At 42.7% G+C, this 12457-nt stretch overlaps 2 protein-coding genes across 4 annotated transcripts in view; one reads left to right on the top strand and one right to left on the bottom strand.

The window, feature by feature from the left end:
- LOC133117007 (SEC14 domain and spectrin repeat-containing protein 1) overlaps positions 1–2393 on the top strand; it is a 29403-nt gene extending 27010 nt beyond the window's left edge. Inside the window, exon 19 of the mRNA XM_061227061.1 lies at positions 284–2393. Within this exon, the coding sequence (XP_061083045.1) occupies positions 284–437 (154 nt within the window). The 3' untranslated portion in view covers positions 438–2393. The remainder of the gene's footprint in view (positions 1–283) is intronic.
- Positions 2394–3366: 973 nt separating this feature from the next.
- plekha3 (pleckstrin homology domain containing, family A (phosphoinositide binding specific) member 3) lies at positions 3367–9373 on the bottom strand. 3 transcript variants are annotated; one of them, XM_061227062.1, is made up of 8 exons: positions 8920–9373; positions 8379–8495; positions 8039–8194; positions 7658–7797; positions 6515–6685; positions 5431–5474; positions 5097–5212; positions 3532–4428 (listed from the first exon to the last, which is right to left on the bottom strand). In XM_061227062.1, the coding sequence occupies exons 1-8, from the start codon at positions 8957–8959 to the stop codon at positions 4343–4345; spliced, it is 870 nt and encodes a 289-aa protein (XP_061083046.1). In that variant the 5' UTR covers positions 8960–9373; the 3' UTR covers positions 3532–4342. The 3 variants fall into 3 exon arrangements, with proteins under 3 accessions (XP_061083048.1, XP_061083046.1, XP_061083047.1); XM_061227063.1 differs by lacking the exon at positions 8920–9373 and adding an exon at positions 8724–8831; XM_061227064.1 differs by lacking the exon at positions 6515–6685 and having other exon boundaries at positions 3367–4428.
- Positions 9374–12457: the final 3084 nt, after the last annotated feature.

Below are 12457 nucleotides of genomic sequence, written 5' to 3'. Positions count from 1 at the left end.
TCCCACAGTCCCCCAAACACTTAATGTTTCAAACATTGTGAGATGGTCATCTGGATATAATCAATGTTTCTTTACAAATAACTTTTATTTACACATACATTTTAATAATTACTCTCCTTACAAAGATGAGATGGCTCAGTTGTGTGCTTATACACTGAACGCTGGGCGGTCGTGTACTCATACAGTGAACGCCGTGTGGCCGTATACGCTGAACGCCGTGTGCCCGTATACGCTGAACGCCGTGTGCCTGTATACGCTGAACGCCGTGCTCCCATGTCCGCAGGAGCGAGCAGTACTTTGGCAGCCCCGGTGACATGGCGGCCTCGGCCAGAGCCATCAGGGACAGGATGAAGCTGGCAGAGCTGAAGAGGATGCAACAGGAAGAGGCGGAACCTCCGCAGGAAGACGATCTGGAGACGGCCCCCCAGGACAGCTAATGAATTCTCCCAGGTGCTTCCCAGGAGCCAGGACTCCCGTAGACCCCATACCCCCCATACCCCCCTCCACCCCCATCCGTCAGACCCCCAGAGCCGTACTACTGTACCCTGCTCAGCTACGGAGCCCACAGCCCTCTGCTCCTGCTATCATACTGTATACATACTGAAAAAACTATCAGAAAAACACATCTCCGCTGCTTCTGGAAGCGCAGAATGCCTGGAGAACTTCTTCATTTAGAGTCCCTAACTCCTGCTTTCTTCCGTGTTCTGCGGCACTCCAGACTTTCTCGGCCTTAGGTGAACTTCCTGTTTGTAGACAGTGAGAAATGTATTTCCTGTCCTTTCCTGTTTTTAAATAGCCGGTGGCCAGCACATCTTTTTTTAACAGTGCCAACGCGCAAAGCCATCCTGAAGCCCTTTTGTACTAGCTGAAACTGCCTAACCCACCATTTTTAGATTGTTATTATGAACTCATTATGCAGGTACGTAAACCAGCTTTTTAAAAAGGCCCCGATTTACTGTGGTACATTAATGTTAAACATCACCTCAAAGGCTTTGTTCCAATCCTGGGCTAGAATGAAAACTTAATAGAATTACAATGGACATTATTTTTCAGAATTCCAAATTGCCATTAACAGTATATGTTTCCTGTATCTTTAAGTACGCTCTTAAAATGTCAATACAATATTTATTTCTTGATTTTGTTTTGCTGTAGTTTCTGTAACAGATATTCCTATGACAGTTTTGCATTTGCAGGTATAATTATGTATTTTATTCAGATCTAGGTCATAAAAAGATTTTTTTATAATGATATCCCTTAATGATCAAGCCTGTGTAAAGGGCAGATTGTAACTGTGTACAAAAGTCAGAAATGATTAGTGCGGCATTTAAATATCATACAAGTCCTGACATTTTGTGGTATCAGTGTGATATTTATTTCTAGACTGAATGAAATGTATTCATTCAATGTCATTTTGCAAAGGAAATGCATCATTTCGAAAACTGAGCTGGGAGCTGTGGAACCATCAAATGTAGTGCAATGATGTTGTAGTGTGAAATTTGGCCACAAGGCGGCGCAAACGTGCCTCCGGCATTGAGTGGAAATTCCGTGGTAGTTTTGGTAAGGGGGACAGTGGAAGCTGGCGAGTAGAAATGGTGGATTTCCAGTGCTTTGTTTGGCTCTTGCCGGCTTTAGGAGTCCTCTGTTCATGAAGTGATGTGTAACTGTGCTTTCATTTGACTGGAAGTGATGTCTGATGCATGGCAAGTAGTCTCAAGTCTCAGCTCTTGTTGTAGAAATGGTGATCTTCACTCCTGGTCCTGGAGACCCGCAGGGTGTGCTGGTTTTTGTTGTTACTCAGTACTTAATTGATCATTTAAAGCAGTTGTTCAATTAACTCGCCTCGCCTGGTTTCTTGAGACTGAATTGGTAGCTGCTAAGACAAAAACCAGCACACCCTGCGGCTCTCCGGGACCAGGAGTGAAGATCAGTTTTAGCAATGTGGCATTTGTAGCATTTAGATATTTTATAATGCCGTTTTATATATTATCTTAAAGCTGCTGTTTTCTGAATGTGAAATGAGCTCCATAAATAGGTATGAGCTTTTACATAGATTTTTTTTTCTTTTTTCAAAGTGGCCTTCAGTTAGTATATATCGTTTACGATTTGCTTAGCGAAGGATCTGAGAATATAGCGATTACCTTGAATTCTGCAGATCTGTAATATGTGCTTACTGGACGCTTGTAAATGATTAACTGATGGAATATGAAGGGAAGTTATGATTTATTGTGACCCCCCCTGATATCTCTCAGTGTCGCTGCTGCTAATTTCTGTGGAATACTTTATAGCATAACAACCCACCCCCCACCCCTTCTCCTGTGATCCTAATACATGGAACAGTTTTACACCATGTTGTACAATACAGCAAACTCAAATACAAACGTACTTCCTGAAAACGAGATGGTGGTTCTGCATGTTTCACCTCATGTCTGAATGCACGTGTCCACCTCGGCACAACAACGACAGCAATATCCCAGCTCGGGTGATGCTGCTGGTGAGCTATGCTGTCTGGAGAGGAGGGATTCATTACCTTAAAGGTACAGCAGGTAAGATTTTTGTAACATTGTTACAGGACCACTGTAAATCCCTTCCTATCATTTAAAAAGGCTCGCTGACATGCCTGAGTTTACAGTCCTTAAATTAGGGTGTTGAATTATACAGTTGACGCAATGACACTGTACCAAACCATTATACAGCTGTACAATAATTCAAGCTCATTGGTTGAAAATAGATTCCAATTGCCACAGCCAATGGTGTTTCAACGTTCACAGAGAAGGGGGGGGGGGATAACTAGTAAGATAACCAGTGTTGTGGTTTGAGGGTGCAATTCCTCTCTTGACCGTTAGAGTCCGAAATTACCTATTGTACCTTTAAAAGCCTTTTCTTTTAAGACCACCAGGTAAATAGCCTATGTTTAAAGACACGCTTAAACGAAAGTTGGAGTAGGACTAGTTTCCGCGAGTGAAACTGCTCTTTCAAGGGGGGCGGATTCTTGGAGGGCGGGGAGTTGGTTTGACTGACGTTAAAGGATAGTGATTGGAAAGAACGAGAAATCGAAAGACATCTGATTAAAATATACACCTGCTGCCACGGTGACGTCAAATGTCATTTTCCAGGAAGCGGATGGAAAAAAACTAAAGTATGAAGATACAGCGGTATAATTTTTTGAACGTATACTTTAAGACGTGTTGATATGGTTATGAAGAATTGGCTAAATTGAGGAAAAGGTCAATTTTGATTTCAGCGTGTCTAAGTGTTTTACGCAAACCTGTCATAGGGCCTGTATGTCAGTCACATTTTTTTTTTCAGAACAGCAGCTGAACCTTGGTTTCCACCCTAATATTGGGAATCAGGCTGGAATGCATCCTCTTCAAAACGAAAGCTATTTTTATTCTGAAGGTATTAGAAATGATAATGCGTAAAAGCCCACTATGTGCGAGTAGTATTTCAATCAAGTAAATACTTGCTCTCGTCTTAACCATTGCAGACTGCAGAAGATTATAATCGCTTCCTGCTTATTCCAAAACCAGACACTTATATTTTTATGACTTTCGTATAATTGTCATTTGATGTAGCGCAAAAATGTGTGACCCAAAACTTACATCATACATCACTTGGTCATCAAGCTCTGTTCATATTACCTTCAAATGAATCTTCCCATAACAGGAAGTTTGTGGATAAAAATTATTCATGATCATTTAACTACAATATACTGTAGCGGTCGCTCAGGGCCCAACAGACTGGCACTTTCTACTGCACAAACGTAAAGGGATGAGTTCTGGTTATCGCACACATTGTAACATACTGTCGACCCCTTGATTCTTCTCCTAAAATCACTGTTAAAGCAGGTTTTAATGGTGGACGTGAAAATCATGACTTCATTCTCTTACATACAGTGAGGAGTGCAAACTGTGGCATGCCAAGGCGTACGAACACCAGTCTCTCAGGCACGGTTAACGTCACACGCCAAAGTGGACGTACCCATTGGCATTGCGCTTTGGCGTAAGACACGGGAGTCTCACGTCTTCAAATTTCACTGTACTCAGTAAAACCATACCATTATCTCACAGCTTACACATATTCTGGCATATCGATAAATGTAAAAAAAACTAAAAAGAAAAATAAAAACACAAAAAAAAGAAAAGTTGGCAATATTAAAATAAGATTTTTTTTTTTTTCTTAACATACATTATTTAAAGTGCAGAGAATGCGCATACAGGAAATAGGACTACTTCCCGTAGTATCAGTAACGTGATGCAATCGGTGACTGCACAGCAGTGTGTTAAGGGACGGAGATCACATGGCTCGGACGGACGGACGGACAGAGGGGCGGACGGGCGGGCGCTCAGATCCTGGTGCTGGGGCTGGTCTCCTCCGGGATGACGGAAGAGGAGTCTCCATTCACCAGGGCTTTGGAACACAGGACGTGTCCTACGCGGAGAGGAGGGGACAAGAAGAGGTCACCCTCAGCTAGCCATCCAAACGGTTTGTGTGTGAGCAGAGAGACATTACATTACATTACTGGCATTTGGCAGACGCTCTTATCCAGAGCGACGTACAGTTGATTATCGTACGAACTTATCCCTGGTTATGGGTATGCACTTTGTTGTACGTCGCTCTGGATAAGAGCGTCTGCCAAATGCCAGTAATCATTAATGTAATGTAATGATTAGACTGAGCAGGAGACAATCCTCCCCTGGTGCAATGCAGGGTTAAGGGCCTTGCTCAAGGGCCCAACGGCTGGTTTCATGATGGTCACCTGCATTTATTTTTTCATGCATGTTTTTTGGTCACATTATCAGCATGTAATTAAAAAAAATGTATAACTTGCCTAGGGATATTGAGTGCAACTTCCAAACTGTGGAAAGGCTGGAGTAAATGTGAGTATCGGTCAGTGTGGAAAGGCTGGTGTAAACATGGTGAGTATCGGTCAATGTGGAAAGGTTGGTGTAAACGTGAGTATCGGTCAATGTGGAAAGGCTGGTGTAAATTTGGTATCGGTTAGTGTGGAAAGGCTGTGTAAACATGGTGTCAGTGTGGAAAGGCCGCTGTAAACATGGTGTCAGTGTGGAAAGGCTGGTGTAAAAGCTGAGACTCACGGTCCAATTCTTCTGTGCAGCCGTCGCTGAGAGACTCTGTGTCGGAGTGCGTGCGCGATCGCCTTTGGGCTAACCGCTGGTGAGAGGACACAGGCTCCTTTGGGGAGTGACTGGTCCTGCCAACAGAAGAGCTCATCACTGACACATTTTACACCACAGTTCGAAGAGAAATTAAGTGCATCTACAAATTACCCATAATTTACAAAAACAAAAAAATTAATTGGGAATGGAGGAAAAAGTCAGACTAGAAGTTGGGAAATACATTAGTTCCTCACTAGTGCTCCTTTTTCCATAAAATGTAAACGGTGACCTTTCAGATTAAGTGTGACTGTACCTGTCAAAACTGTATGTCCCTGGATGGCTGATGGACCGCTTCATCTAAAACGATGTAAAAATAGAATAACAAATGAAACACATAATACTTAAAAACAATTGTCCCTATATTCAGGAACAATTATGGGAACAGTCAAATAAAGCCAAGGAAGGAATAAGCCAAGGAAGAAGCAACTCGCAAGCAAACAGGAATTACATGTGTTCAGATTGAAGAAATATCACAAGGGCTCTAATTGACGTGAAGTTTGCCTGCTTGGTGACTCATATGTGTACACAGCCTAAAAATAATACTAACAGCAACATGTTTCAGTGAACTGGCCTTTCTGTGAGCCGAATGAAGGGGATGCAAGATTGTCCATGGTGGATAACACAACCTGTGAAATAGTTTTTTAATTATTAACTAAATAATTTCCACTATTTAGTACATACTAAATCCTCCTAAATACCTGGGAGATTGTGTGGATCCCCATGCGTGACCTCACTCCCTGTGCCGGAGAGAGGAGGCTGGGTTCCCCCTTTTCAGTTTGATTAATCCACATTTAGTTTTGGCTCACATTAGTATGGGGGGGGGGGGGGTCTGCTGCTGTAAAGCACACTGTGGAAAATGTAGTGTGAAACGTGCAGTGCAAATACAGGCTATTTGATTGGATACACTAAGCACATCTGCTCACTCGCCTTTACCTTGCAAGCGTGCAGCTTTCTGAAAGAACATTAATGTTTAACATGTGGCTGCAGTGTGAGATACAGGTCTAGCGTGTGAGATGCAGGTTTAGCGTGTGGCTGCAGTGTGATACAGGTTTAGCGTGTGGCTGCAGTGTGATACAAGTTTAGCGTGTGGCTGCGATACATGTCTAGCGTGTGAGATACAGGTTTAGCGTGTGGCTGCAGTGTGATACAGGTTTAGTGTGTGGCTGCAGTGTGATACAGGTTTAGCGTGTGGCTGCAGTGTGATACAGGTTTAGCGTGTGGCTGCAGTGTGATACAGGTTTAGCATGTGGCTGCAGTGTGATACAGGTTTAGTGTGTGAGATGCAGGTTTAGCATGTGGCTGCAGTGTGAGTGTTTACAGTATGAGACGCACTTTACCCGTGCCGTATGCAGGGGGGAAGACGCAACGGGAGCGATGACTGAGGCCGCAGAGTTGGAATGGTACATTTCTGGCTTGAACTTGGCATTGGCAATTTTCATACATTCCTCCAGTGTCTTAATAAACGTATTGCATGTGGCACTCAGTAAGGAAGAGGCATCGTTCAAGGTCTGAAAGATAAGACGAATAGAAGCTGCCAATTTCAAAACGTAATGGTACTCACAACGAGCGATTCCGATTGAACTGATCAATATGGCTCATGTCAGGACTTAATTCCAGGTCTTAAAAACCAAAACAAATCTGTTTAATATGAAAAAACTAAATATACACGGCACTCAAATCTCGGTTACAAAAGTTAAAATACGTTTTTTCGCTGTAGGAGCAAACCTACGCGTGTTTGTAATTTATTGTCTTGCATTTCTTATTTCTTATTTCTTAATGTATTGCATTGCTTCCCTGTATCACATGGGAGTGTTCTACAGGCTACTTGTATGGTGATCTGATTGGCTTCCAGCATTTGATGGTATGATGTAACGCACCTGTGAGTGAACCCTGAGGAATGTTTGTTCCTACAGCCATGAAATAAAAGCTTTTTAACTTTTATAATGAAGATTTGAATGCAGTGTTGTTTATTTTTTTCATATGGACTAGCAGCCCATGTTACACTGAGCACCTCTCCAATTCATTTCAAGTAAGCTAAGGTTTTTGCTATTTTGTAAACCTGTTTAGTAGCTTAGCCCAGGGGTACTCAAGCTTGCCCAGAAAGGGACGTGTGGGTGCAGGCTTTTGTTCCAAACAAGCAGTTACACAGCTGATTCTACTAATCAAGATCCTTAGCAAAGACTTGCGTGGTTGATTAGTACAATCAGGTATGTAACTGCTTGGTTGGAACAAAAGCCTGCACCCACACCGGCTCTTTCTGGTAAGATTGAGTACCCCTGGATCAGCCTATGCTGCCAAAAGATAAATCCCCTCAGTAAAGGGCATTTCACTGCAGCCAGCATTGCCAATGTGAATTCAGCCAATCTTTCGTGGTTCCTCTTTGCCCAAGTGAACTGCACTAACATTTGCATAACACTTAAGTGTCAGTAATGTAAGAACTTTTCCCATATTGAACACGGCATTCTGAGTGTTTGGGTTACCTCAGTGCTGGATGTTGTGTGGTCAGCTTCCTCATAATCCGCAGATCTCTGTATGGTGTGGACCTGCTGTGTGAGCAAATCGCAGTATAGCCGCAGTTCTGACATCTTGGTTTTTAAAGTCTCTGTGGTTTCTGTGATGTCTGCAAAAAAGATTATAAATATACATGAAACACGGAAGTCTACATATGTCAGCTAAAAGGGAAACACTTTACCTGCATTAGGCAGAAGCACTATTTTTAACGATATTAACTGATCAAATGATTTCAGAGCACACGCGAAAACAGACACAGCTCGATGACTGAGCGTTCCGCTGTTAATCACAGATGTATTTTGCTACTGAACCACGCAGTACTGGTAGTTCTCACTGCCTTGGGTCAGTACCTTTTTCTTTTTTCGTTCTGGTGTCGATCAAACAGGCTTTTGAACTTCCTAGAACCACGAGCCACTTTTGCCTCTCGGCTGCATTGACAGCCTTCACGTAAAAATGCTGTTCTCCCGGAATAATGAGCTCCAGTCTGGTATTGTCAGTTGGGTGAACTGTTGGAAGAATGCACGGAAAAATTCCGTGAGACAAAGAAATGTACCCTGAAGCAAAATGGTGTAACCTGCTACAGTATAATGGAGTGAATAGTGTATGCGAAACTACTGTCTATAGTTAATGTGTCTATGTAGCCTATGGATTAGTTATGTGCATAGCATCCTATACTAAACGTAATCTTACCTTTAATTTCACAAACCGACATTTTAATACTTCCTTTGCTGCCTTTACGGACATCATCCTGAGAATCATAATATGAAAGAATACCATTGCCCAGTACGAACCAGCGAGGTTGCCAACCTGAAACCAAATGTAATTTGAAACTGTTATGTTTGACAGCACTGAATAAGGATGAAACATGCAACTTTAAAATGCCACACTGGTTAACTGCACGTTGGCTAACTACACAACCTATAATAATCTGATGGACGCGCTATATCACAACCAGAACAATATAATGCAGTAAAGGGCTAATCTGTGTTTAAACATGCAGCAACTGTAAGATAGAAAGGAGTAGTATGAATTTACTGTAGATAGTTGACACTTGCCACACAGACGGCTATTGCCAATCCTGGCGAGGCCACTTGCTAGTGTTATCTACGGTATCCATCATCATCATTCGCTGCATTAGCCACATGGATAATGTTAGCTATCGCGTAAAGCTAGTTAACATCTACAGCTCTCCCCAGCCACACAACATTATTTATCCAATAGAAACACTCACCAGTGATGTAATTTGTCCATTTGTACAGAACTCCCTCCATAATTTATGTAGCTAAATAAATACCGAAAGCTCCCGCTGTGAACCCCAGCTTCAAAAGATGTTTGCTAGCCAGCTAGCTCCAGTTATCTATTTTGGCAAACTGGGAAGGTAGGTAACCAGCTACGTAGGCTAAGGTTAAACCTTAGCTATCCTTTAGAATTTTAGCTAGCTCAGATATCCTAAGATGCGACAGCTACAAATATTAAGCCAAACGACTGACATTATGAATTGCGATAGGCTGTGGCACAGTTCTGTTAGTCCGTGTTCGTTTTCTTAGCTAGCTAGCTAGCTATATTCAATTCATTAAGACCTAGCTATTTAGCTAGCTAGTAAGCAATATATTAAATCAATTCAAATACCAATCTACAAACAAGCTAGGTAAATAACTCTCCCATTGACCCTGACATGTTGTTAACTTCCTGTTTGTCTGGGACTCTAAAGTATGCGGATTGACAGCTTACCAGCCAATGAGAAATAAGAGGGAGGAGCCCAGTGCGGTTTAAAGGAACATGGCTCCATAGTTTATTAGATTTTCGTAATTTTCGTAATATTTTTCAGGTTCCTGTTCATGTAAATGTGGTGAACTATGACGAGTGCCAGATTTGTCATTGGGTTTATTTTACTTGGTAAATCTTTGCAATAATTACATCATAGCATGCATTATTCGCAAGAAGTAATTACAGCAGAACTGCTGTTTAGATCTGAAAATCCTCCTTTTCTCTCCTCTCTGAGCACCTGTCCTCTTGACCCCATCCCCTCTCCCCTTCTACAATCTGTCTCTAATGACATTCTCCCTTTTCTCTTCTCTCTAATCAACACCTCCCTCTCTTCCGGCACCATGCCCTCTTCCCTGAAGAGGGCCAGAGTCACTCCCACTACCGGCCTGTCTCTCTTCTTCCCTTTATTGCTAAAACTCTGGAACGGGCGGTGTACCCCCAACTGTCCATTTATCTTCTCCAGAACAATCTCCCAACCAGTCTGGCTTCAAGAGTGGCCACTCCACTGAGACTGCCCTGCTCGCGGTCACTGAGGCACTCCACTCTGTTAAAGCCAAATCCCTCTCCTCTGTCCTCATCTTCTTCGGCCTGTCGGCCGCCTTTCATACAGTCAACCATGAGATTCTGCTCTCATCGCTGACTGGGATGGGTGTCACAGGATCTGCACTGGCATGGTTTTCCTCCTACCCCTCTGGTCGTTTCTACCAGGTGACTTGGAGGGGCTCAGTCTCTGACCCTCACCCCCTACAAACTGGAGTCCCGCAGAGCTCAGTTCTTGGTCCTCTTCTCTTCTCTCTATACACCATGTCTCTTGGTTCTGTTATCTCTTCCCATGGCTTTTCTTACCATTATTACGCCTTCCCCCCCAATACCCAGGTCACCACAGATCTCTGCCTGCTTGGCTGATATCTCTGCGTGGATGACTTCCCACTACCTGAAGCTTAACCTTGCCAAGACTGAGCTTCTCTACATCCCTGCTAAATCCTCTCCGACAATCAACCTCTCACTGACTGTTGAGGACTTTGTAGTATCCTCCTCCCATACGGCAAAGAATCTTGGGGTGACTCTAGATAACAGCCTCACCCTTGCTCCACAAGTATCCTCTACTGCCAGAACCTGCAGGTTCTACCTCTACAATATACACCGTATCCATCATCTCCTGACGGAGAAAGCCACCCAGCTCCTAGTCCAGGCGCTCGTCATTTCCCGCCTGGATTACTGCAACTCCCTCCTAGCCGGTCTCCCAGCTTGTGCCATCAAGCCCCTCCAGCTGGTCCAGAATGCTGCAGCCCGCCTGATCACCAGTCAGCCCACGTCGGCTCATGTCACCCCACTCCTCATTGGCCTCCACTGGCTTCCTATTGCCACACGTATCCGATTCAAGGCCCTAGTGTTGGCATTTCAGGCTGCTAAGGGGACTGCCCCACCTTACATACAATCCTTAATCACTCCCTACTCCCTTATGGTTCCCTCTCTACGAGCACCTGGTGGTCGAGCTGCACATTCCTCAGTGGTGGAATGACTTGCCTACCACTGTCAGGATAGCAGAATCCCTCCCCCTATTTTGACACAGACTAAAAACACACCTTTTCAAACTGCACCTTAGTCCTCCCTCCTGCCCCCCCAGCCCCCCCCCCCCCCCCCCCCCCATTTCGATGCAGACTAAAAACACACCTTTTCAAGCTGTTCCTTAAAAATTTGCACTTATGATGACTGTAAGTTTAGAGGTTTAGAAAAAAAACAAAAAAACATTTCAAATAGGCCCTGGTCCTTACCTTTGTTGTACAGGTAGCAGCTGAACTTGTACTTCCCTCTAGGGTCTTTCAGCGCACTTATCCCTGGTTATGGGTATGCACTTTGTTGTATGTCGCTCTGGATAAGAGCGTCTGCCAAATGCCATTAATGTAATGTAATGTAATGTAGAACAGCACTTCATGTGTATTTTACTAGTTATGGATGTGATGCTTTAACTTGTGGAAGAGCCTATGCACTTGTAAGTCGTTTGGATTAAAAGCGTCTGCCAAATGACTAAAATGTAAAATGTAAAATAACTGCTGTTCAGAGCAGAAACACACATGTCATTTGAATTGCTGGCTTTGGGAGGATTTTAGAGCCGGATATTATTTTATTATTATTTTTTATCAATATTATTTTGTAAATGCTCACTTGTTTTGTTTTGTTTTGCCCTCAGAAAACATACATTCAAATTCCATGTTATGTATTAAGGCTTCAATATGATATATTTGATTATTCACACTTTGAAAGCAGATGCAGGTTTATCAGTAAGTATAATCTGGAATGGATTGAGCTTTAGGTTCTCTAATACCTCTTTGACCAAACTTAATGTTTTGAATAGATAATCCAACCATTGAGGCTATTGTAAAATTTGGATTTTCTTGTACATTTCTTGACATTCCCTTGTGACATACCAAGTGAAGATCCACTTGTGGTCTGTTTTCATTCTCGTATGAGTCTGTGTTTGGCTAAAATGTTGGGTTTTAAATGTTGATTTTAACAAGGGTCCCAAGAAGCTCATTTATCTGAACCCCAAGGGAATGATGGTTGTTTGGGAAACGAAATGTCCGGTTAAGTGAAACATGAATAAATATAGATTTAAGACTGTTCCTAAATCAATCCTAGTCATTTATTTTAACTTTGCCACAAAGAATCATACTTTGCAGTCTGTAAGTATTTGGACAGTGACACATTATTTTGTTTTTGTTTTGTACTCCAGCAAACAAACAGTTGAAATAAAATTATCACTATGTGGTTAATGTGCAGACATTACTTTCAGGGTTTTTATATCCATAGTATTGAACAGTGTAGGAATTTTAGCCTTTGTTATACATAGTCTACCCAATTTTAGGGGACCAGAAAAATAGGTTCCGAATTAATGAAAATTGCCAAAATTCCTCAAAAAGGGAAATTTTCCCAGAACTTTACGACCCTTTGCATCTCCCTGTGGAGTTACTGGGCATGGTTCGGATTCGGCCACAAGGCTC

Source organism: Conger conger, chromosome 17 (assembly GCF_963514075.1).
Source record: "Conger conger chromosome 17, fConCon1.1, whole genome shotgun sequence".
NCBI lineage: Eukaryota > Metazoa > Chordata > Actinopteri > Anguilliformes > Congridae > Conger > Conger conger.
The sequence above is the reverse complement of the archived record's forward strand: the minus strand, read 5'-3'. Positions and strand labels throughout refer to the sequence as shown.

Coding starts and splice junctions, on each gene's coding strand:
- plekha3 (XM_061227062.1), bottom strand. CDS start 8,959: ATGGAGGGAGTTCTGTACAAATGGACAAATTACATCACTG. Junction 7,798..8,038: donor CAGAACGAAAAAAGAAAAAG/GTACTGACCCAA, acceptor TCTTTTTTGCAG/ACATCACAGAAACCACAGAG. Junction 4,429..5,096: donor CTGCACAGAAGAATTGGACC/GTGAGTCTCAGC, acceptor CTCTCCGCGTAG/GACACGTCCTGTGTTCCAAA.